The sequence below is a fragment of the Cervus elaphus genome, chromosome 20 (genome assembly GCF_910594005.1).
Source record: "Cervus elaphus chromosome 20, mCerEla1.1, whole genome shotgun sequence".
NCBI classification, from domain to species: domain Eukaryota; kingdom Metazoa; phylum Chordata; class Mammalia; order Artiodactyla; family Cervidae; genus Cervus; species Cervus elaphus.
This window is the reverse complement of record NC_057834.1, coordinates 52,700,659-52,726,657: the sequence shown is the minus strand read 5'-3', so window position 1 is coordinate 52,726,657 and position 25,999 is coordinate 52,700,659. Positions and strand designations below refer to the sequence as shown.

General features: G+C 39.3%; 1 protein-coding gene across 3 annotated transcripts in view; it reads right to left on the bottom strand.

Annotated features, from left to right (window-relative positions):
* Positions 1 to 326: 326 nt before the first annotated feature.
* The window catches only part of DENND2C (DENN domain containing 2C), an 88,221-nt gene continuing 62,548 nt past the window's right edge, over positions 327 to 25,999 (bottom strand). For 2 of the 3 annotated variants that reach the window (XM_043877253.1, XM_043877252.1), the window contains exons 8-19: positions 24,347 to 24,534; positions 20,700 to 20,809; positions 19,030 to 19,099; positions 18,431 to 18,508; positions 17,693 to 17,833; positions 17,079 to 17,227; positions 16,458 to 16,635; positions 11,149 to 11,190; positions 9,911 to 10,016; positions 3,718 to 3,957; positions 3,388 to 3,474; positions 327 to 2,304 (exon numbers count right to left, since the gene is read on the bottom strand). In XM_043877253.1, the coding sequence (XP_043733188.1) occupies positions 2,273 to 2,304; positions 3,388 to 3,474; positions 3,718 to 3,957; positions 9,911 to 10,016; positions 11,149 to 11,190; positions 16,458 to 16,635; positions 17,079 to 17,227; positions 17,693 to 17,833; positions 18,431 to 18,508; positions 19,030 to 19,099; positions 20,700 to 20,809; positions 24,347 to 24,534 (1,421 nt within the window). In that variant the 3' untranslated portion in view covers positions 327 to 2,272. The remainder of the gene's footprint in view (positions 2,305 to 3,387; positions 3,475 to 3,717; positions 3,958 to 9,910; positions 10,017 to 11,148; positions 11,191 to 16,457; positions 16,636 to 17,078; positions 17,228 to 17,692; positions 17,834 to 18,430; positions 18,509 to 19,029; positions 19,100 to 20,699; positions 20,810 to 24,346; positions 24,535 to 25,999) is intronic. The other variant, XM_043877254.1, reaches the window with a different exon arrangement.

Here is a 25,999-nt window from a genome sequence, read left to right as displayed (position 1 = left end):
GTGACTGCACGTTAATCCCATCTTTTAAAAAGGCTGATTTTTGCCTTCAGGGCGTGTCTAAAATCCAGTCATTTTGCCTTTACACTCTTCTCATTGCCTCCAGCCACTCCTGCTATTGCTGATGCCCAGTCCCTGGTCCCTGGCTTCCAGTTCCCTTTGATAGTAGCACTATATACTGTGCCCGGTGTGCAAATCTAGACCCCGACTTCGCCAAGAGCTTGAAAATGTTGGCCACGGTTATTAGGCTTGGTTACTCTAGGACTGTTTATCCTTTACCTACCTTTAGATAAGTGTGTTAGCTATAGATTTAAATGAAGTAAAAGATCTTTACAATTTAAGCAATTTTATTTCAAATTCTCCAAGAGACCCATGGTATTTTTTTGTGTTTATTCATTAAAAGATCTGTGAACAACATTTTATACAAATCTTGAGCGATTATCTTACAAACATGTCCAGAATTCGTAATTCTTTACAAAAACAAAACAAAACAGACTTAAGGAAGCAGCTTCAGATGGGAGGGATAAAAATAAGACTCCCATTCCTGAAGTAAAGGGCTCCTCACAGAGGGATAAACACTCAATTCCCAGTTACTGATTGTTCCCTCAGGGTGGGAGTGTCAGAAGAGACCAAATGGGGAAATGTCTGGTAAAAGTCCCACTGGGGTAAGCTGCTTAATAAACTTTTTTTTTTTTTTAAAGACAAGGGCTCAGTTTTATTTTCTGGACCCACATCTGTAGGAATTGTATTATACAGCACCCATCTTACATGTTGTCTGCTTCAGATCCATCCACACACACCTGAATGGGTTGTAATGACAATACTGTACAAGTCAGTAAGTTGTATCATAACACAACAATGTTTTAAGTTTGAATATTTTTTATGCAGTTAAAGGCATCAGCAGGAATTGAAGAAAACAAACTGACACTTGCTATAACATTTATCAATTAAAATTACACCATGGCTGACAAATTTCTCTTTCAAATCACTGCTACTACTTTAGATATTAAAAGTTGGGGTGATTATGTGGTGTGTGCCCAGGAAATGTCCATATTCTGAGTCCAATTTAGAGAAAAAGCCCAACATTTCTAAAAAGAACCAAGAAGAGAGTCTCAGCTGGACACCTGTAGCATGACGTCCTGTATCCTCAGAGCTGCAAGTTGGCTTTGGCGCACTTCAGCTTAAAAAACAAAACAAAACAAAAAAAACCTTTTCCAATAGCTATAATCCCACAGAGCCCAATTTTCTATCTGTAGGAATAACCAGCTTTGTGTTAAAAAATGAATAGTCCTGGCTTCAGTTTATTGAAACTCTCTGAATTCCACTTTCTTCATCAGTGAAATGAGAGATGCAAACAGTTGATTTAAAGACTAAATTAAAGATGACATACACACACATACCATTCATGGCCCAAGAAGGACCCTGAAAAAGAAGGTAGTTTTCATGCCCTTGAGACAAAATTTTCCTATTAGCTATATATATTTTTTCTCTTTGGCCATGTCACACAGCACGTGGGATCTTAGCTCTCTGACCAGAGATGAAACTGTCCCCTGCAGTGGAAGTGTGGAGTCTTATGCATTGCACCACCAGGGAAGTCCCCCTATTAGCTATAATTTCCCAGTGTTTAATGTTGATACATGAGGGACAAGTTACCCAAGTGCCATACAATGTGGAAGGAATGTTGTAGGGTGTCTATTTTTATAAGATACTCAACAACAGTGTTAATAAATAGGACTTCCATGAGAGAGTCCCCTAGCTTTAAACACTCCTCCCCGACCCCCGCCCCTAAAAAAAGAGATGAGTATATTCCTTAAACAGCCCATAGGTTTAAAGCTGCCATGGAATTTCAGTGATGAGAATTATGTGTGAAGGGCTTGTGTCGTCTACTTCTATCATGCCTCCCTAGTACCTTAAATGCAGCACTTTTCTCGCTGTGCTCATCTTTGAGCTGTTTTTAAAAATGCAACACCATGTCCTTCTCTTGTATAAAAGATAAGTGCCTTCATCGGCTAAACTCAAAACACAAAGAATGAGCCAAGACTTAAAAGGCCACTTGAAAAAATCTGGAGGCAGACAGAACAAAGGAAGTATAGGTTCCAGACTACTCCCAACAATTCTCCAGTGATTCTACAGCAGCAACAGGAGAATCCTCCAAGAACCCGGCCCACTCTGTAACCTTTCAACATTCTGTAGAATACTTCAGGGCACCCTGATTCTTGGAAAAATAGTTTCTTTGGCACTTTCTGTTCTATTCAGGATGGAGGCAGTCAAGATTTCATTTCTTCTGCAGAAATTTCATTTTACTTCCTAAAGGAAAAAAAGAGTGACCTCTCATTAGTTCATTTTTATTTAGGATACATTATTTGATGCAAGGGATTAAACCTAGTCATTCAGAACAGCCCAGGAGTAAGCTGCCATCTCAAGTTATCAGTTGATGTGTTTAACCACCAAAAAACCCAAACCAAACATACACACACAGAACCCCCAAATGTCTAATTGTAGACATAGAAGGAAACTCAGACATCATCTAATTCCGCCATTTTCAAATCTGACTGCAGGTTAAAATCGCTTTTCCTGTTCTCCAGAGATTTCCTGGAGCCTGGTGAGGGGTGGGAGTGGATTTTATTAATTGTTTTTTTGCTGCACCTTGCAGCCTTCAGTGTGGGATCTTAGTTTCCCAAGAAGGGAGTGAATCATGCCAATTGCAGTGGAAGCTCCAAGTCCTAACCATAGGACCTCCAGGGAATTCCCTGAAGTTTCATTTATGTTCTCCAGAGAGTATAATATTGTAGTCACAGTTGAAAACCACTGATCTAATCTAACACTGTGGTATAAAGATGAAGTAACAGCTCTAGGCATAATTTGAAGTGTAAAATTAAGAGACTTGCAGGAAATCTTCTTTTGTTTCAGATGCCCACTGAACCAGGTATTTGGTTTTTTTTTTTTTGAACCAGGTATTTTTAACCTGGAGTGCATGGATGGGCTTCAAGGGGGTCCATGAACACCCTAAAAGTATATGCAAAATGTGTTTATATGCTCTAAGGGTATTCTTCTGGGAAAAGGTGCAGTTTTTAATAAGATTCTCCATGGGCTATGGCCTAGAAAAGATGAATAACTATGATATGCAAAATTCTTATATCATGAGGAAGCTTCATCTGATGAAAACAGTCCCATGGAAAACTCTGATGGAGAATCCTAACCTCTGAGAGTCTTGCCATTCTCCAAACACTGTGGAAACAGGGTCATGATTTCTGGTCACTGTATGTGAGGTTATGTTGTTGATGTGATGGTAAAGCTTTTGTGATGAGGCATGTTTACACAAAAGTTTGTTATCTTGTTTTTTTTTAAACTATATTTATCTAATAATAATAGGAAAACACAGCAACTTACCAAGACTTCGCAAAATTCTATTCACTCCACTGGGCTCAGACTCAGGAATTGTTTCCAAATACTGGAGCGCCCGGACCTCAAACAAACCTACAAAGAAAACTCATGCTGTTCAAACTGTCATACACTCAAGACTGAAAATCAACTGAATAAAACTCTGTGCTCATTACCAGTGTACTTCCGGAGCTAAAACAATATCACAAAATAAAATTTTTCCCATAATAAACAACTGATCGTGAGTCCTTGTAGCCTTATGTTATTTTTTTTTATATTATTTTCAAATCTTTCAAGTGCTCACTAAATACAGAGGGAGACCTTTATGATGAAACTGACCTTTCACTCCACTTTTCCGAAGCTCTCGGTCCTGGATGAATCCTGCAAACATCTGAGTTTCCATGAAGAGATCCAGGAAGTGGCGTACACTTCGGGAGGTGTGAGATTTACGAAATGGCTCCCTTTGGAATACACGCTCCCCACGCTCAGTGACAGTCATGCTCAAAGAATAATGTCCCACCAGCTCCACAAAAAACCTGACAAATGCTTCGGACACCAGAGAGTTGAGTGTCACATCTTCTGCAAAATAAAAGAAAAATGAAAGGGGAAAAAAAATCCCCTAAGTTTTGTGTTTATAGGGACACTGGCTCTGGTTATAAAAGTGACACCTAGGGAATCATAGATTAAAGATCAGAGAATAAATGTAGGAATCCTCATTCTCAGCTTTCTTGCCCTCTTCATGACCTGAAAAATAGCAAATGGCTTATATCCTTACCTTCACTGTCTTCCCACACATACTGCGGTCTGCACATTTGTAATTTCCCTGGAACTGCTCTTTCAAAGACCACCAGTGAGAACCAGCTGAGTTTAATCTACTCTTCAATTTTTATCCTGCACTTGTGCTGCCCTCGTCCTCATTCCTTCTGTCTCCCACGATTTGATGCTCCTCCTAAGTCCTCTCCTGCCTTTATGACCAAACGTTTGTTTTACTCTTGACTCTTCTTCCTCTTCACCTTCCACACTTTCAGGCTACATATTAGGTGATCATCAACTGGCTGTCCCATTAGTATTTATATTCCTTTTGTCTAAAAGTCACCATCTAGGGAATTTCCTGCCAGTCTAGTGGTCAGGACTCTGTGCTCTCATTGCCCAGGGCACAGGTTTGATCCCTGGTCTGGGAACTAAGATACTACAAGCCGCATGGCTCAGCCAAAAGAAAAAAAAGTCACCATCTCAGGTCCTTTCAGGAAATTGGTAGACTGTGAATCACATAAATAAACAATGCATGTCAAAACCAAATTCATTGTATTTCTCCACCAAATCAGTTTCTCACTCAACTTTCTAATTTCATATTGTATGATGATTATTCCATAATAAACAATAATTAAATGAGTGGTTTTACAAATGTAGTAATAATCAGTGAGGCAGACGTATCATTTCCCTTTTACAGCTGAGGAAAATCAAGCTCAAATCAAAGACATTCTCAGGTCACCTCACCCAGTACCAGAGAAGCTGCAGGACTCCCAAGTCGGGTGAATCTTAACCACTGTAATCTAGCACAATGTGTTGCAGGTTCCAGGCTCAAACCCCAGGATGAACTTAGACTCCTCCTTTTCCCTCTCATATCAAAATAGTATTGTTTTCCCCTCACAGTGTCTCTTGCTCTTTCCCATGGGCTGACTGGGAATCTGGGACTGAGGTTTAAACAGATTTCTACCATGAAACAGCTGTATAATAGTGGGCAACTTGCTTTACCTCTCAGGGCCTCTCTCTCTGTATCTGCATAATGAGGTGGCTGATAGGCAGTTTCTAAGGTCTCTCCTAGCACTACATCTTTTTAAGTTTTTTACTTTATATTGGAGTACAGCCAATTAGCACTGTTGTGACAGTTTCAGTGCACAGCAAAGTGCCTCAGCCATACATACGTGTGTATCCCTTCTCCCCCAAACCCCTCTCTTAACATTACATTTTTAAGTTTTTTTAAGTTATTTATTTATTTGGCTGTGGTGGGTCTTAGTTGTGGCATGTGCGATGTAGTTCCCTGACCAGAGGCTGAACCCGGGCCTCCTCTATTGGGAGCGCGGAGTCTTAGCCTTGGGATTACCAGGGAAGTCCTTATGTTTTTATTCTAATCTAGATTTCCATTATATTTTGTTCAACAGACTTTCTTCTCATCTGTTTTTTTTTCTGCAACTGAGAATCTATCACTGCTTTTATGGTCAACACTTTTGCCCCACTCTCTCATCCCTTCCAGTTATTGTCCCATCCCTCCTCCAGTTTACAGCAAAAAATTTCTTGAAGATTTGTTTATACTTAGGGAGTCCCTGTGGCTCAGCAGTAAAGAATCCCCTGCCAATGCAGGAGACTTAGGTTTAATCCCTCGGTTGGGACAATCTCCTGGAGAAGGAGATGGCAACCCACTCCAGTATTCTTGTCTGGAGAATCCCCACGGACAAAGGAGCCTGGCGGGCTACAGTCCATAGGGTCACAAAGAGTAGGACATGACTTAGCGACTAAACCACCCACTTTCTTACACCTAATTCCCCTTCTTTTAAAAATCATGCTTTTCAATACTTTATCTCCCATTCTTTGTTTCTCTGTTAATGTATATACATCATACATTCTTTTACACGCATGAATATTTCATAAGCCCAGCAGTGAAATGACCACACAAATGCCCACCATCAAGCTTAGAACAGAACACCACGTGAATCTCTGAAGTTCTCTGTGTGATGCCCTCTCAGTGGTGTTCTTCCCCTACTTTCCAATAGAGGGTGACCTCATTTGGAATTTTGGTATTTCATTTACTTTACATACTCTTACTATACACATGCAACCCCAACAACATATTGTTAGGTTCTGTATGTCTTTGGACATTATATAAAACATTATATTCTACTGAAACTTATTATTTTATTCAGTGTGTGTGTATGTTTAAACTAATCTTTTAAAAAAATTTTTTATTTTTGGCTGCGCTGGGTTTTCGTTTCTGCACAGAGGCATTCTCTAGTTGCGATGAGTGCGGCTGCTCTCTAGTTGCGGTGTGTGGGCTCCTCACTGCAGTGGCTTCTCTAATTGCAGAGCGTGGGCTCTAGGGTGTGCAGTCTTCAGTAGTTGTGGCCCACAGGTTTAGTTGATCCACAGCTTGTGGAATCTTCTGGGACCAGGGATCGAACCGGTGTCCCTGCATTGGCAGGCAGACTCTTAACCACTGGGAAGTCTTCAGTGTGTGTTTTTAAGATTCATTTTTAATGCTATATTCTCTTGTCAGTGGACATTTAGGTTGTTTTTAGTTTTTGCTATCACATACAATACCACTACAAAAATTACTGTACTTGTTTCCTTGTTATCATGTGCAAGAGCTCTCTTGTGTATATATTTAAAATGGAATTGTTGGGTTGTAGGATATATACACCTTTAACGTTATTAGATGTTGCCAAATTGTTTTTCCAAAGATACTGAACTAATTTAAACATTCTTTTTTTTTTTTAATTAGTTGGAGGCTAATTACTTTACAATATTGTAGTGGTTTCTGTCATACATTGACATGAATCAGCCATGGATTTACATGTATTCCCCATCCTGATCCCCCTGAAATAATTTAAACATTCTTATCAATACTTGATATTGTCAGAATTTTAAAATTTTTACCAATAAGATAGATATAAAATGGTATCTCAGCGTGGTTTTAATTTACATTTTCCTGATTTTGATAAGGTTGTGTATCTTTTCATATATTTGTCGGCCTTTCATGTTTCCTCTTCTATGAAATGATGGTTCGTATCTTTCCCCCATTTTTCTCTTGGGTTGATCATCTTTTTACTTTTAACTTGGAGGAATTTTTAAGACTAAGGTCTAGATACTATTCCTTTGTTAGTTATATTTGTTGAAAATGTCTTCATTTAGTTTGTATCTTGTTTTTTATTCCTTTTCCATGGTGTCCCTTGATGAACAGAAAATTTTAAAATTTAACATAGTCAGGGACTTTCCTGGGTGGTCCAGTGGCTAAGACTCCATGCTCCCAATGCAGGGGGCCTGAGTTTGATCCCAGGTCCAGTAACTGGAACCCAACAGGCGGCTGCAACTAAAAAAGACCTCATATGCCACAAAAAAGTTGCATGTGCTACAACTAAAAAGAAAAAAAAAATCCCACATGCTGCAACTAAAGACCCAATGCAGCCAAATAAATAAATAGTCAATATTTTTTAAATTAGCAGAGTCAAATTAACCAATCTCATCCTTTACAGTCCGTGCTCTTTGTGCCACATTTCAGAAATCCATTATTGTCCCCAAACATAAAATATTCTCTATCATTTTCTAAACATTTTTTTTTCTTTTTTTTTTCATTTTCTAAACATTTTTAATGTTTTACTTGTAACATTTAAGTCTTTAATTTATCGGAATTAATTCTGTGTATAACGTGGAGTACAGATCCATCTCTCTTTCTTTTCATGTGGAACACCAGTTGCCCTAGAATTGTTTATTGAATGGATCATCCTCCCACTGCTATTCAGTGCTGGTGCTGACAGACAAATCAAGTTTCCTTAGGCATGTGCATTCTCTATTCTTCCCATTTTTATTGCTCTATTTGCTTATTTCTGAACCCAAACCAAGTAATCTCAATTACTGTGATCTTATAGTTACTCTTGATGTTCTGTAGGGCAGGCTCGTCAATCTTGTTCTTTTTCAGGAGAGTCTTAGCTATTCTTGGCCTTTTGCGCTTCCACTAAAATTTTACAAGAAGATGAAGGTCATTCTAGTTTTCTCTGGAACTTTCCTGTGTCTCACTTTCTTCCCACCATTTCATTGAATCTGCTGTTACCAAGGTCTCCAGAGCCCTTCCCATTGTAAAATCCACTGGTCAGTTCTCAGTTTTCTTATTATTGGCCTCTTTGCAGCATTAAATATAACTGCTTACTCTTTCCTTCATGGAATACTTTCTTCACTCAGCTTCTGCAATCCATACTCCTGTGTTTCCACCTACTTCACTAGCTGCTCCTTTTAGTCTCCCTTGCTGGATTCTTCTCTTCCCAACTGCCAAAAGTTGTAAATTCAAGCACATCATTCCCAACCAGGGCTCAATCCTTAAATTGTTTAAATTTTCTACTCATACTCACTCTATTGGGTTATCTCATCTGGTTTCTCAGCTTTAAAATAGCAATGTAAGTCTCTAGTCTAAATCTTTCCTCTGAATCTCAAATTCTTGTATATAAATGCCTACTTGATATCTCCAGCTGAATGTCTGCCAGATATTAGATAGGTATCCAATAGGTAGCTCAAGGGGCTTCCCTGATAGCTTAGTTGGTAAAGAATCCACCTGCAATGCAGGAGACCCTGGTTTGATTCCTGGGTTGGGAAGATCCACTGGGGAAGGGATAGGTTACCCACTCCAGTATTCTTGGGCTTCCCTTGTGGCTCAGCTGGTAAAGAATCTGCCTGCAATGCAGTAGACCTGGGTTGGATCCCTGGGTTGGGAAGATGAAACTGTTAAGAGAATGATATAAATCTCTCTGAAATTATGGGCTTCCCTGATAGCTCAGTTGGTAAAGAATCTGCCTGCAATAAAGGAGACCCCGGTTCGATTTGTTCAATTCCTGGGTCAGGATGATCTGCTGAAGAAGAGATAGGCTATCTTCTCTAATATTCTTGGGCTTCCCTTGTGGCTCAGCTGGTAAAGAATCCGCCTGAAACACGGGAGACCTGGGTTTGAAACCTGGGTTGGGAAGATCCCCTGGAGAAGGGAAAGGCTACCCAATCCAGTATTCCAGCCTGGAAAATTCCATGGACTGTATAGTCCATGGGGTCGCAAAGAATCAGACACAACTGGGCGACTTTCAGGTATCTCAAACTTAATGTTCAAAACTGAACTTTTGGTTACTCCTCTAAACTTGCTCCTTCTCTAACAGCCTTTGAGTTCTCATCTGTAAAATGGGGATTAAATAGTAACACCTGCTTCATACAGATATTACGAGGATCAAATAAGAGTATGCTAAGTGCTTAAAACAATGCCTGGCATACAGTAAGCCACCCAATAAATATTATTCATCTTTTTATTCAACAAATACTTATTGAGTGCCTATTTAGTGAATGCTGTTCAAAGTATTGGAAATAGAAAACAAATAGACAGTCACTGTTCTCATAGAACTTACATTCTAGCACATCAGATGGTGATGAAGGCCATGGAGAAAATTAGGTCAGGAAGGAGGACAAGAAGTGCTAAGGGAATGGGAACAATTTTAAACAGTACAGTCAGGAAAAACCTCACTAAGAAAGTGACATTTGAGCATGGACCTACAAGAACAAAGAGCAGGAGCCACGTGCCTAAGGGAACAGCATCCCACACATGGAGCTGAGCAGCGCCAAAGTCCTGAAACAGACGGGGACCTGGCACATCGAGGGTGAGCAAGGAAGCTGACCATCAGCTTATGAAGGCACAGGCCATCTCATACTATTTTTGTATATGCTTTGGCAGGATGCTGGGCATTTGGTTTTTACTGTCTTGACCTTAAACTCTCAGCCACTTGTCTCATACCTTGTGAAAAACTCTGCTCCTGAGCCAATATTTCATTTCGTTCTTCCAAAATCTGTATCAGGGCAGCTTGTAATTTAGGTGGTAGAATTTCATCTTCATCAGATACCTTAAGAGAAGAAAATTGAGATTTTCATGAGCTTTGAGAGAGAAAGTCTCAAACTTAGGGCCCTATTAAAGTCCCCCAAGTTCCACAGGTGGCTTTGTATGTATTTCGGCTAAAAAGAGTCTGTCTGAAGCTTCCTTCCCTACATTGAACAGAATCCATGATGTTTATGGTTAGTCGCTCAGTCGTGTCCGACTCTTTATGACCCTGTGGGCTGTAGCCTGCTAGGTTCCTCTGTCCATGGGATTCTCCAGGCAAGAGTACTACGGTAGGTAGCCATTCCCTTCTCCAGGGGATCTTTCTGACCCAGGGATTAAACCCAGGTCTCCTGCACTGCAGGCAGATTCTTTACCATCTGAGCCACCAGGGAACATCTTAATTAAATTTAAGACAAATAAATATGTCTTATAAGACTCTTTGGAAGTTTCCATACCAAATAGTTCTCATCTCCAAGTCTTATGATATATTACAAAGATCATTCCCAAATAAATGATGCTTCAAATGTGATGAGCTGATTGATTACGAAAAAAGAAAGTCTCGGGAAACATTCTTTCCACCCTGTGTTCAGTGCTCACAAACCTATATACAGGTTACATACAGAGGGCTACTCTAAGGCTTTTCCAATTCTCCTCTTCACTATCCAGAATAAGTGACCACTTCTTTTTTGCCCCTACTGTATCTTGTGCAAATTTCAAATATATATCATTTCTAAAACTTTATGGCTATATCTACTCCCTCTCCCCCTTTAAACTGTAAGGCCTGAGGGATCAAGCTGAGTGTCTTACTCATCTTTAGTTTTTGACTGACTAGAAGTATATCCAGAAATAATTGGTGTTGAATGCTTGTTAAATTTAATTAAATTAGAGGCCTATACATCAACCCATAAGACTTGAAGGGAGGGTTACCTCTTTTGAGAATGACATTTAATCTGTTTCCTCCTTCCTTAAATTGAGACAGACAGCTATGAACCCAAGACAAATTTTTCAGGTCAATCTTGTATGATTGGCCACAGTGTCAAGTCAAGTGTGTGTGTAGGAACTATGGGTCTTGCCTGAGTCACCTTCTCTAAGTACTTTCACATATTTTCTGGCCAATTATCCCCAAACATTATGTAATCATCTCCTTTGTCACTCACCTCCTGTAAAAACTTGTCTGCACAGAGGTCCACGATCAGCACCTGTGGAATAAAGGAGCCAGACAAGTTACACCTGAGGCGTTCAGAGAGAATGCACCAGGCATCGTTAGACCAGGAGTAACGCTCTGATTCTTTCATGCAATGGGAATAGTTTTAAATAAACTTAAAGGGCTTTTTGGTTTTGTTTTTAGTTGAAATATAACTGACTTAAATATTATAATAGTTTCCAGCATATAAAGTGATTGGATATTGTTATGCATTAACTTAAAGTTTTAGCCCATTTAAAAGCTAACTCATCAACACTAGTAAAAAATATTTCAGGTTAAAAAAAAAATGATGGTGGCACACCTAGAGATTAAAAGAGACTAAAAAAACCACACCAACCAAATACAGTGCATAGACTTTATTTGGTACCTAATTCAAGCTGTTAAAAATTTATGAAATAATTAGAGATCTGAGTATTGAATTTTTCTGATATTAAGAAACTGTTATTAAATTTTTTAGGTATGATAATGGTATTGTGATTATGTTGAAATGATCTTAGGCTTAGAGATTTACATTATAATATTTAGAATTATGAAATAACATCAGGATATGCTTCAAAATATTATGGGAGAGAGGTAGTACAATTAGCCTAAACTTTATAAGTATTTAAGGAGGGTAATTAATTTTACTCTTTTTTCATTTTTACATATGTTTAAAATTTCCATAGTAACAAGTTAAAAAATAGGTTAATACCCAAATTAGAAATGTTTCTATACACTAACAATAAAGTATCTGAAAAATAAATTAAGAAAACAACTTCATTTTCAACTACATCAAAAAGAACAAAATACCTAGGAATAAATTTAAACAAGGAGGTAAAAGATGTCTATGCTGAAAACTATAAGATACTGGTAAGAGGAACTGAACAATACACAAATAAATGGAAAGATATTCTGTGCTCATGGAGTGGAAGAATCAATATTGTTAAAAAGTTTGTACTACCCAAAGCAATCTACAGAGTCAATGCAATCGCTAGCAAAGTTCCAATGGCAATTTTCACAGAAATAGAATAATTCTAAAATTTCTGTGGAACCACAAAAGACTCCAAATAGCCAAAGCAATCTTATGAAAGAAGAATAAAGGTAGAGGCCATCATACTTTCTCACCTCAAACTATATTACAAAGCTGTAGGTATCAACACAGTGTAGTACTAGTATAAAACAGACACATAGCTTCATGGAACAGAATACAGGGTTCAAAAATAAACCTCACAAATAGCCGATTAGCTTATGACAATGGAGCCAAGAATACACAACAGGGAAAGGACAATCTCTTCAATAAATGGTTACAGGAAAATTAGCGGCATGCCAAAAAATAAAATTGGACCCCTATCTTATACCATACATAAAATCAACTCAAAATGAATTAATGACTTAAACATAAGACCTGAAATCATGAAACTCGTAGAAAACATAGTGGGGTAGCATCTTTACATTAGTCTTGGCAATGATTTTTTGGATTTGACACCAAAAGCAAAGGTAACAAAAGCAAAAATAAGCAGGTGGGACTACATCAAACTAAAAAGCTTCTGCAGAGCAAAGGAAACCATCAGTAAAATAAAAAGAAAACCTACAGAATGGGAGAAAATACCTGAAAATCATATACTGGATAAGGGGTTAATATCCAAAACGGATAAAGAACTCACACAACTCAACAGCAAAAAAAGAAACCCCAAAGAATCCAATTTAAAAACAGGTGGAGGAAAAAAAAATAAAAAAAATAAAAACAGGTGGAGGGGAAAAAAAACAAAAAATAGGCAGAGGAACTGAATAGACATTATTCCAAGGAAGGCATGCAGATGACTAACAAGCATATGAAAAGGTACTCCACATCAAAGAAATGCAGACCAAAAAACCATAATGTGATATTATCACCTGTTAGAATGATTATTAATAAAAGACAAGAGATAACAGATACTGGCAAGAATGTAGAGAAAAGGAAACTATTGTGTACTCTTTATGGAAATATAAATTGGTTCTGCCACTCTGGAAATATTAAGGAGGTTCCTCAAAAAATTAAAAATAGAACCAGTGCATAATTTAGCAATGCCACTTCTGGACATGTATCCAAAGTCACTATTTTGAAGAATAGCTGCACCCCCATGTTCACTGCACCATTATTCACAACAGCCATAACAATGAAACAACCTAACTGTCCGTTAACAGATGACTAGATAAAGATGTGGTACATATATACAATGGAATATTATTCAGGTATAAAAAGAAGGAAATCCTGCCAGTGGTAACAATGTGGATACTAAGTGAAATAAGTCAAGCAGAGAAAGACAAATCCCATATGATCTCACTTACATGTGGAATCTAAAACAACCGAATTCACAGATACAGAGAACAGATTGGTGGTTGCCAGAGATGGGTCGGAAGACAGATAAAATGGGTGTAGGGAATCAAAAGGCACGAATTTCCAGTTACAAGGTAAGTAAGTGCTAGATATGTAATGTACAGCATGGTGACTACAGTTAACAATACTATATTGTATATTTGAACCTTGCTAAGAGACCATCTTAAAAGTTGTTATCACAAGAAAAAATTTTTTCTAACTATGTTAGGTGATGGATATTAACTAAACTTACTGTGGTAATCATTTTGAAATATATGCATGTGTACTAAGTCATTTCAGTCATGTTTGACTATTCGTGACCCTACGGACTGTAGCCTGCCAGACTCCTCTGTCCATGGGATTCTCCAGGCAAGAATACTGGAGTGGGTTGCCACTTCCTCCTCCAAGGGATCAGCCCGACCCAGGGATCAAACCCGTCTCTTATGCCTGCTGCATTGGTAGGTGGGTTCTTTATCACTAGTGTCACCAAGGAAGCCCTCAAATAAATGCAGGTATCATATCATTATGTTGTACACTGAAACTAATACAGTGTTATATGTAAATCATTTCTCAATAAAATTGGAGGGGGGAGGATAACCCATCAGTGTAATAGAGAAGAAGAGTTTTTTCAATAAGTGGTACTGGGATAGTAGGCTATCCACATTAAAAAAATGAAACGATCCCTACCTCCTTTCTTTTTTTTTTAATTTGGTCACATGCACAGCTTGCGAGATCTTAGTTCCCCAACCAGGGACTGAACCGACATCCTCAGCAGTGAAAGTGCTGAGTCCTAACCACGGACTGCCAGGAAATTCCCCCTACCTCCTATTATATACAAAAAAATAAAATAAAAAATCAATCCCGAGGCTTAAGAGCCAAAAATCAAAGGCATAATAATAAAGCTTCCAGGAGCTAACAGAGGAGGTTATTTCCATGAAGCTAATATTAAGAAAAACTTAAGGAGTTCACACACACACACAAAAACACTAACCATAGGAAAAAAAAAAAGATTGACAATTCTGGCCACATTAAAATTAAGAACATTTCCATATTTAAAAAAAATCTTTTTGGAGAACAAAAAGGCAAACCACAAAGGAGTTCACATTCAGAGTATGAAAAGGCCTCTTACAAATCAGTGAAAGTAAATAATTCAGTAGAAGGATAGCCTATGAATTTTACAAAAGATGACACTCAAATGGCTAATAAATGTATAGAAAGATGCTCACCCTCAACCATAATCAAGGAATACTAATAAAATCAAAATAAAATACAACTATCTGATAAGGTAAATGATATGAAGTGATCACAACAAGGGCTGTCAAGGATATGGAGCAACAGGAACTCTCATCCACTGCTGGAGGAAGTTTAACTTGGCACAACTACTTTGGAAAAGCCTGACTTTACTTACTAAAGTTGAAGATATGTTTGCTCTATGACCCAGCAATTCCATTTCCAAATATTTGCCCATAAAACTGCATGCACATATGTATCAAGGGTCATGAACAAGAATATTTATAGCAGCATTATTAATAATAACCCCAAACTAGAAACAACTAAAATGTCCATCAACTATAGAATGGATGAGAACATTGCAGTACATTCACACAACGGATTACTATACACAATCAGAATGATCAAACTACTGATAAACTCATCAACATGGGTGAATCTTAAAGATATAATGTTGCTTGAAAGAAGCCAGACTAAGAAAAAAAAGAAAAGAAAAATATTGCTGCATGAATCCATTTATATCAAGCTTAAAACCAAGCAAAACTGATATATTGTCTAGGGATACATGCCTAGGATGTTAAGGTATAAAGAAAAACAAGAAAATGAGCATCAAAAAAATCAAGATAATAGTTACCTTTTGCAAGGAGTGGGGAAGAGAACAGTGATTAGAGGAAAGCATGATGGGGGACTTCCCTGGCAGTCCAGGGGTTAAGATGCTGAGCTCCCAATGCAGGGGCAGAGGTTTGATCCCTGGTCAGGGAACTAAGATTCCACATGCTGCACAGTGTGGCCAAACAATAAGTAAGAATAATTTTTTAAAAATTTAAGAAAAACACCAATACAGTATACTAACACATATATATGGAGTTTAGAAAGATGGTAACGATAACCCTATATGCGAGACAACAAAAGAGACACAGATGTAAAGAACAGTCTTTTAGACTCCACGGGAGAGGGCGAGGGTGGGATGATTTGAGAGAATGGCACTGAAACATGTATATTATCATATGTGAAACGGATCACCAGTCCAGGTTCGATGCATGAGACAGGGTGCTCGGGGCTGGCGCACTGGGATGACCCAGAGGGATGGGATGGGGAGGGAGGTGGCAGGGGGGTTCAGGATGGGGAACACATGTACACCCGTGGCAGATTCATGTCAACGTATGGTAAAACCACTACAATATTGTAAAGTAATTAGCCTCCAATTAAAATAAATAAATTTATATTAAAAAAAATTTTTAAAGCAAGAAAAAGAAGGCATGGTGAGGACTTGGTTTCCATGGCTGTAATGTCTCTATTCTATTCCAGTGTTGGTTACCATTAGCACTCACTTTGTGATAATTAACTGAGCTGTACGTTTTGTTTTGGGAACTTATCTATATGTGTGTTATATTTGAAAGAATTTAAAAATTAACCCAGAGTAGTTTTTTGTATGATTTTTAAAAAAAAAAAAGACCTACTCTTCAGAATAACACAAGAATTAGCCCATGGTTCAATGCTGTAAATAAGATATAATTTCAGATTCATGTGTACTACAGTATATTTCTCATTTTAATAAGCATAAAAAACATGATAACATAACAATAATAAGTACATGTTATTATTAATTAATGACATATCCATCACTGTTAAAAATCCCTTGTTTTCATTTGCCAGTGCGCCAATCTTTTTCACAGATACTAATTCTCCCATATTACCTCTTCAATGGGTAGGTCCTGGAGCTGTGGTAAGGAGCAAGACAGGATTCCAATAAGGAACGGAGTAGGTGAGCACACGATGTCAATCATAGATGCTGGCAGGACCGGGATGTAGGTATGCTGCCAGGTGAACGGGTACAGCGTGGCAACCACGGCATGACCACACTTTGACAGGGTGCTAGCCAGAGGAGAGAACAGTGACACACGGTGGGCACGTCAGGTGTGAACACAGGACGACAAACCGACGCCAGTGATCGCAGGTTAACAATGCTGTGGGTACTCATTAACATCCTATTTAATTTTTAACTTAATTTTCTGAGAATCGTTAATCTCAATCCAGTTGTTTCCCACAATTTATATTGCTAAAAACTAGTGTATACTCAGAGAAGCAATACCAATTTTTAACAAGTTTCAACAGAACATATTTTGAAGGTAAATTAATTGCAGCCCTCAAAAGAAACTGGTATAGCTGAACGCAAATAGCTTTTGGATTATCCATGTCGCTACAGCATTAAGTAATTGAGATCCTACCTAAACGTTTTTTTTAATATGGCCAAATTCTAAAACACTAAGAACAAGTAAAACCCCAGTCTGAAGTGACATATCTTACTTATTTCTCACCTTAGGCTGTTGGCGACAAAGATTACCCTCCGCTCCAAAAGGAGAGAGGCACAGACTCGAATGAGATGGCACACACTGAGGCACTTAAAGAGACACTCAAAATCAACATGTTCCAGTCGCGAGTCCAGTGGCCGGCACAGTTCAATGGACTGAAATGCAAACATTTCAATCAGAGGAGCTGAGGTGGGAAAAGATCCCTAGTGAAAATACTAATGGACCCTGTCACTCTTTTACAGATTAAATTCAAGAGAGAGGGGCTGCTGCAGAGTTTGTGAAGCAGCCTACACTGATCTCAAGACTTAATACTTTAGTTTCATGCCATAGATTTCTGGTGAAATCTTTCATCCCACCGGACAACATTTATCATATTGAAATTGACCTCATGCAGGTCAATTTATGAGTGGTTTGGTCTATGAATGGTACAGAAACCTCTGGTTCTTGCGTCTAGGATCAACAATCTCACAGATGAACTGGATGTTTCTCTAGTACTTCTGCGACTGAAACACACTCTCTGCAATTTATGAAAAGGAGAAAGGTTTCTATCACGTAAGGTCCACTAGCATAAGGACTGCTTTTTGGCAGCTAGCGAGTCTCCTCAACATTAACTAACTTACCCCATCTCCAGCCCCAGGGAGGTAGCTCTTCACTGTGATGGTGCGTCCAGGAGCTGGGAAAGGAGCTTCCATGACACTTCGCATGAAGGGGTAAACCAAAGCTGGAGACATTTCTCTTCTTTTCTCTACTTCGTCCAGAATCTACATACACAAAACATATCTTTTTTTTTTTTTTTAATTAAGGACTCAGTTCAAAAACATAAAAGAATTCTATTAAAGGAACTGAAAAACTGGGTGCACAAACTTGAAAATAATACAATCACTAATTTTAAGACAGATAAGCTTCTGCCACACTTAATGAAAGTTCATTAAAGGCCTCCTTTCTCTTGGAGGTATCTTTAAATCTCTAAGAAAAGTTATTAAAATAAATCACTTTAATTTTAGAAAGCAGCCCCTCTTTATATCACCAAGGAAGGGGCAAAGAAGGTAACACAATAATATCCTGCAGTTCGGTGTCTGGGAAAGACATGAGACAAGATAAACTTCAGGCAAAGTTCCGCTTTAAGTAGCAAGGTTTAGCAAACCAAAATGAGAATTATAGGGCAACATCATGTGGTTTAGAGATCTAAGTTTAAGCCTTCAAACCTGTAGTTGGAATCTACTAATGGAAAACCCTTTCTAAAGTAGAATGTTAAAAGTCTATGCCACTTAACACTGCCTAGTGAAGTCATCAGAAACAAAGACATACTCAGAGCTCAGAAAGGACACCACCTTTCAGAGCACCCATTCTCCACTCACCTTTGAAAAAAGGTTGAAGCAGCCTAGGCGACTGACCATGCAGTATACCTCAGGGAGTCGCTTTCCTTTGCCTTCTGGCTAAACAACAACAATAACAACAAAGCAAAAGTTAAGTAACACAAGTCTTTACTAATTTGGACTATTAGTACCTCTTAATACTCCTTAGTATAGAGTAGGAACCAAAGGTCTCATTCTCAATGAACACTGAAAGATGGAAAAATGCTAGAAAAAAAAATGGTATGATTTATTCCAGCTTAATGAAGGCACCTAAGCAAGAAGAAAGTAAATCAGAGCTCCCTCGACTTGCTCAGTGTACTCCACTCCTCAAACATAAGCAGACTGACTTCAGCTATAATGTCAGTGCTTTCACTATCTATCACAGACAAACAAATAAAACAAATCCATACCCTTTCTATTCTGAAACACTCTGTGGCTAACCTCCACCCTGCTCTTACTATTTAAAGCTAACATAGTTTCTTTGTAATACACAGATCAATGAGTGGTCCCCAGACTCATCTAGAGATTATGCTTCTGAAGTTCCTAGTCTGACTCTATTATTTCTCGACCAAAGCTGCCTGGAGCACAGGTCTGGTACTTACCAACAGTTTCTTACAGTAACCAAACCACCGGCTCCCATCTTCACCAGTTAAGACAAAGGAGAAGGTTTCACTGAAAAAACAGTCAATAGTTTGAGATTCAAACAACTACTTATAACATTCCTTGGAACAAGCAATTAAGAATTAGTGTCTAACAGCAGCCATTTTGTGATGTAAGAGGAAGCATCGATATTATATTTATTGCAAGTCATGTTCTTCCGGAGGGAAAACTCTCAAATTCTCAAAGGTCCAGCCCTTGAGAACATCTTGTTTTGCACTGGAGTGAGAGAACAGGTATCGGATAAGCTGCTGAAGCCACTGCCTCCTGTCACTTTCTTATTTATCTTGTCAGCTATTAATCAAGTCTATTTGCCTTTTGTTGAATGTTCAGCTTAGCCAAACACATAGGTAAACTAAAAAGGATTTTAATAAGCTATTCTTCCTTTCCAAATTCTTCTACTTAGTTTTGAGAGGTCATATGGAACAGTGATAGACAAAAGATTATATCCTTAATATATAAAAATTAATAGGAAAATTGTCATCTCCTCATTAGAAACATAGGCAAAAGATAAAATGCATAGATAACTCACAAAATGAAGACCTAGAGAGGCCCAAGAAATAAATTCATTAACAATCAAAAGGAATTCAAATCTGAACAACATTATATACATATGTTTATATATGGCTAAGAATAAAGATTGGAAGGGAACATCTCAAAACACTTACAGTGATTATCTCTGAGTAAACCAGAATGCCAGTGACTTCTAATTTTTGCTTTTTATTTACTCCTCTGTATTTTCCATATATTTTAGAATGAACACACATAACTCCTGGGGAGAGGGAAAAGCCAACCATGGAGCAGCCAGGTCCATATGAAAGAAGCTGCCTATGTGGTCAGCAGTGCAACTGACAGCACAAAAGCATCAGGATTGATGGCGCAGAGATGAGAGTGGCGATCAGGCTAAACTGGTTGTGAGAGGCAGCAGCTTAGTCTGGAGGCAACGCGGCGTGGAAGGGCACAGCCACTTAGGCAAGAGCGGAGGCTGTCTTCCAGCAGGTCATCAGCATGTGACATGGTTCACATAATCATGCTTTTCAGCCTAAATACATGACCAGTAATTCCAGTTTTGAAAGCAGCAGTCATCTATTTACAAGCAGGATATGAGATGATGATGTCTTATTAATTGAAAATAGTAATTTCCTCTACATACTGGGAAGAAATTTCTTATAATTCCTTTCCAGTATACTTACACCTTCCAAACTCCAGCCTCCTTTTTGTACAAGTTTGATAGGGGAACATACAGTCTGGGCTATAGCTTTTTCTAACATTTGAGGGAGATACAAGATGCTGACACTGCCGTGTTTTGTTTCTGAGTTCTTAAGTTCAGTATTTGTTTCCTTTTATGTCCACTTGGTGGCATTTCTGATTGTATATAAAGTGGAACGTTTTTTCCTGCAGAATTGGCAAATTGAAGAGACTTTCAAACTTGTTTTCCCGTTGACACTGTGCTTTTCTTTTGGGAGCCCCACATAGGAAATGTCCTAATTCTGTTTCTTCCTTCCCTACCACAGAGTACACATAGCTTTACTACTGGTTTTATCTGTTTCTCGAACATTCTGATTCTACTTTTGCAGTTTCAACAAACAGAAATCAGATAAAGTAGTCTATTTACCTCTTGAGTTCTGAGGTTGGCACCCAGTCCTTTGAATCAGGAAAACAAAATTTGGGGATAACTTTGAGCCTCTCTTCAGTGTCTCTGGATTGCTTAAAGCCATGATCACCCTGAAAAAAAAAATAACACTGGAAGTGAGTAATATTCTATGTAAGTGGAGTGTAGAAATAAAAAACTCAGCCTGTTCTCAGGAAAAGAGGTATCCAATAAGTCAAGGTAGTTATCTCAGAGTGGTTTTGTGCAGTTTAATAAAACAGGAGGGCCAAGAGTGTTAATCACTGAAAATTTCTAAGGAACAGTTTCTAAGTAAAAAGAATTCTGTTTTTATATAGACAGGGTACTTGAAGAGATCCTATAATCTGATGTAAGAGAGAAATTATTGAAAACAGTTTCTTATCTAGAGAAAGAATCTTAGTTCAAGTATTCACATACTAGTCAGAATATTTTTGTGAATCATGGAATATAAAATAAATGAAAATCTATTTTATAATATATTGATAGCAAAAACCTAGTCAGCTCAAGATACTCTCTGATCAATAATCCAAGATGTTTCGAAAAGTCAGATGACTGTTACTTAGAAAAAATAGTATTTTTAGAATCCACTCCACATATAATCATTTCCCTTAGCATGTAATCTTTGCTACCTAATTATGGGTTTGCGACTTCCTGTAAAATTCAAGCATGGAAGACCCTTTTGTGCAAGTTTGGTATTATACTTTAAAGAATAGTCTAAATCTAGTTAAGTCAAAAGACATTTAAAAATTAGTACAAAAATAAGCAGATAAGTCTAATTACCATATTGCCTTCATGTAACTAATATCAATTGTTTTAATTTCTAAAACGAAACAGGGTTTTTGATTTTGTATTCAGAGGCATGCTCCCTCAGGCACGAGGATCTTGGGGATAAGTGTGGACATTCACAGGTGCTCAGGGACCCTGGCCCACAGTCTGGTGCACAACTGACCCACCAGCTGCGGGGTTTCCCCTCGGGCCAGGCGCAGGACTCAAACCCTGTGTCCTAACTAGGGGTAGAGAAGTTGAGCCGGGGTAACTCCCTTACCATGAGCCTGCCACTCAACCCATAGCAGCTGGGTGACCCTCAAGGGGCTGTAGCCTTCACATAGGCACATGCTCAGTACTTGGATTGGGGGTGATGAAAAGGCTTGCCCCTCTAGACCACCCTTTGAATAGGTGTAGCAATGCCCAGGGCAGGGCATTAAGACACTGCATTAAGGCATTAAGCAAGACCATGCGTTGCTTAAGACACTGTGGGGTTAATGCTTGCCTGATCCTGACTCTCCCCATGCATGCCGCAGAGGGTGGCAGCAATGAGTGAGGCTGGAAAGGGGGAAGCCTGACAGGACCTGGGGAACCAAGAAGCAGGAGTGAGGACAACTAGAGAACCCATTTTGGGGAGGAAGCAGGTAAGACCATGCATGAACCCAGGCTTTAAGACCTTGGCACACGCCCCACCGTCTCATCAGACCTCACTCCTCACTTACAAAACACAAATTCAAATATAAATTGAGAGTTTCCTGTGGAGCAGGGCCCTTCTAGGGGAGAGAGGCCTTTTGTGACTGCACTGGTCACATACCCATGAAGTTAGTCCTGCTCCTTACTCAGCTTCAGCCAATTCATGCCACTTAGGAATGTGGGCTGAGTGCCGGCAGTCTTTCTAGTTTCTCAGGAAAAAGCCAAAATACAGATTTCTATGTGAAATTTGACTTTTAAACAAAAAACTGACAACAAAAACTTTATTATTATTTTATTACTATATTACAGCAACCCCCCCAAAATATGTCTGTGGGCTCAATAAGCTCAGAGGCTATCAGTTTGTAAGTCCTGATGTAATGATCATGTTCTTTATTTTTACAGTCACAAAGCTCAGAGCCACATTTAGGGTCTATTTTGTAAGCTCTGTGAGGGCAGGGACCAAGAAGATCTATTTTAGTTGTGTTCTCAGCATGTAATCTTGGCAAATAGTAGGTATTTATGAAATACTGATGAAATAAATGAATGAATGATTTTGTGGAAAAGGCAGAGTAAAGGAAATAATACTGTTAATAATAGTAACCATTTATCACATGCTTACTATGAGCCAGAAACTGCATTAAGCATGTTACATAATCTCATTAAATCCTCACTAATACGGGATAACATTATATTGTGCTACTATATGCTAGACACTGTTCTAAGTGCCTTATATTAATTATTATATAATGAGCTAATTTAATGCTCACCATATGGGGTAGACACTGTTATGATTACCCCTCCTTCACCAATGAAGAAAACAAGACGCAGACCAGTTTAACTGCTCTAACTCACAGAGTTAATAAGTGGCAATTGCAGACAGTTGGCTCACAGTCCGTGCTCAGAACTGCTACCTTATTCTGCCACATTTATCATTCCCCTCATTAATAATGGGGCTTCCTCAGGTTGGATGCATGAGACAAGTGCTCGGGGCTGGTGCACTGGGAAGACCCAGAGGGATGGGGTGGGGAGGGAGGCAGGAGGGGGGATCGGGATGGGGAATACATGTAAATCCAGGGCTGATTCATGTCAATGTATGGCAAAAACCATACTTAGGAGGCTAAAGTAATTAGCCTCCAACTAATAAAAATAAATAGAAAAAGAAAGAAAAAAAGAATGGGGCTTCCCTGGTAGCTTAGAGGGTAAAGAATCTGCCTGCATTTCTGTGAAGTTTGCTCTGCATTCAGATATTCTTTTGATGAATTTGTAGGAGAGAAAGTGGTCTCCCCGTCCTACTCCTCCGCCATCTTGGTTCCTCCCTATATGCAAAACAGAAAAAGAGACACAGAAGTACAGAACAGACTTTTGAACTCTGTGGGAGAAGGTGAGGGTGGGATGTTGCGAAAGAACAGCATGTATATTATCTATGGTGAAACAGGTCACCAGCCCAGGTGGGATGCATGAGACAAGTGCTCTGGCCTGGTGCACTGGGAAGACCCAGAGGAATCGGGTGGAGAGGGAGGGGGGAGGGGGGATCGGGATGGAGAATACGTGTAAATCTATTGCTGATTCATGTCAATGTATGACAAAACCCACTGAAAAAAATAAATAAACAAATTTAAAAAAAAAAAAAAAGAATCTGCCTGCAATGCAGGAGAGCTGAGTTTAATCCCTGGGTCAGGAAGATCCCCTGGAGGAGGGCATGGCAACCCACTTCAGTATTCCTGCCTGGAGAATTCCATGGACAAAGGAGCCTGGTGGTCTACAATCTGTGGGGTCAGAGTCACACATGACTGAGCGACTTTCACTCATTCACTCGCTCTCATTGAGAAGGGGAAACCTGAGGCTTTGTAACTTGAGTTTGAGTTAACTCCAGGAGTTGGTGATGGATAGGGAGGCCTGGTGTGCTGCGATTCATGGGGTTGCAAAGAGTCAGACACGACTGAACGACTGAACTGAACTGAACTGAACTTGCTAAAGGTCACTTAGCAAGCAGTAGAGCAAAAAATAAAAACCCAACTTGAATAATGACAAGATATCATCAGATCCATGTCCTACAAGAAGTACAGCGTTAATAAAAGCTGATGGAGACCACAGTAAACAGGAGGACAGGGATAAATACACAGACACAGGAATGCCATCCACTTCTGGATGCCTCATGGCCTCTGTACACCTACCTTGCTAGGGAATTGTTGTATGACCTGGGGAACGTAGCTTCCTTCTGACGGCTTCTTCTGTAGAGACACCACCACAAAAAGTTCAAAGAGCTGCTGCTCCTGTAATTCAATCAGATCCCGCTCTAAAGTCTGGTAGTGCGGATTCCTCTTGGAAGACTGCTGCAGTTGTGCTATGCGCTTGTGGCGACCTGCGATGAGATCAGGGAGCATTGTCTTCCTTTGTAGCCCTATCTTCCCCCTAGCACCCAGGGGTCATGACCCATGTGGGGCTAATCTTCACTCAGTCGTTATTATGAATGTTACTCATGAACGTCTACCACCCAGACAAGCTTGTTAGGGCTGTGACACGCGTGGAGGACAAGCGCAGATTCTCACAGGCCCCTGGGCGCTCTGCAGTGGGACTGATGCTCTGTGTCCCAACTGATACCCGGGCATGTCCCAACACATGCTGTGTGTGAGCCCCTCTTTCACGGCATGACACCAGAACACACGGCCAAGGTCAGGTAAAAGCACTGGCCAGACCACAGATGCCACTGCTGAGACCATGAAATCACAGGTGGGGGAAAAGATCTGATAAAATAGTTGAGTCCTATAGAAGGTAAGTAGATAAAGAGGCAATTTTTATAAAATTAAAACAAAACTATTCTCACATGAAACAAACTGTTGTTTTCCCTTCTCTCTTTGGCATGTATTATGAATGATGGACATATATCAATAAATGGTGCTAAACACAAGAGGAAAAAATGAAGAATAAGGAGATATTCATTAGCAGATTGTTTCTCAAAAGAAAGAATTTATAGACGCGTACTATTTAGACAGTGTGAGCAATCCCACTCAAAAGTGGATAACATTTATCCTTTATTCTCATTGCTGTAAATTCTGGATAATTTGGGATAGTCTCCACTAGGGGGGACACAGTACTTGCAGAAGAAATAATCTAAGCATCCCAGAGATTTGCTTATGTGTCATTCTAAGCCAGAGAAGGCAATGGCACCCCACTCCAGTACTCTTGCCTGGAAAATCCCATGGATGGAGGAGCCTGGTAGGCTGCAGTTCATGGGATTGCTAAGAGTTGGACACAACTGAGCGACTTCACTTTCACTTTTCACTTTCATGCACTGGAGAAGGAAATGGCAACCCACTCCAGTGTTCTTGCCTGGAAAATCTCAGGGACTGGGGAGCCTGGTGGGCTGCCGTCTATGGGGCCGCACAGAGTCGGACACGACTGAAGCGACTTAGCAGCAGTAGCATTCTAAGCCAATGACTGAAAGACTCACCCTCTAATTGTTTTGCTTTTCTTTCGAGATGTGATGAATTCTGCCCCAAAGAAGTTATGATGTGGATCAAAATATTAAGAACACTTAAAAAGGTGCTCCAGGCAAGCCTTCTTACTCCAAAGGGCTTAGCTCAGATCAAGAAAATTTTAGGGCCTGATTCTCAGTAGCAACAGCACTAAGTTAGTCATCTTTACACATCCAAGTTGAACTTGATGATGATTTAAGTTTCACCTTAAATCAGGCTACTGAATCAAACACCTGAAGCAACTGAAGCTACTGGTAGGAGCACATGATTATTAATCATAAAGTCAGAATATCAGACTTGGAACTGCCCTGTTCTTGGCTTTGATAATTCATGTCTCCTACTTTTTCCATG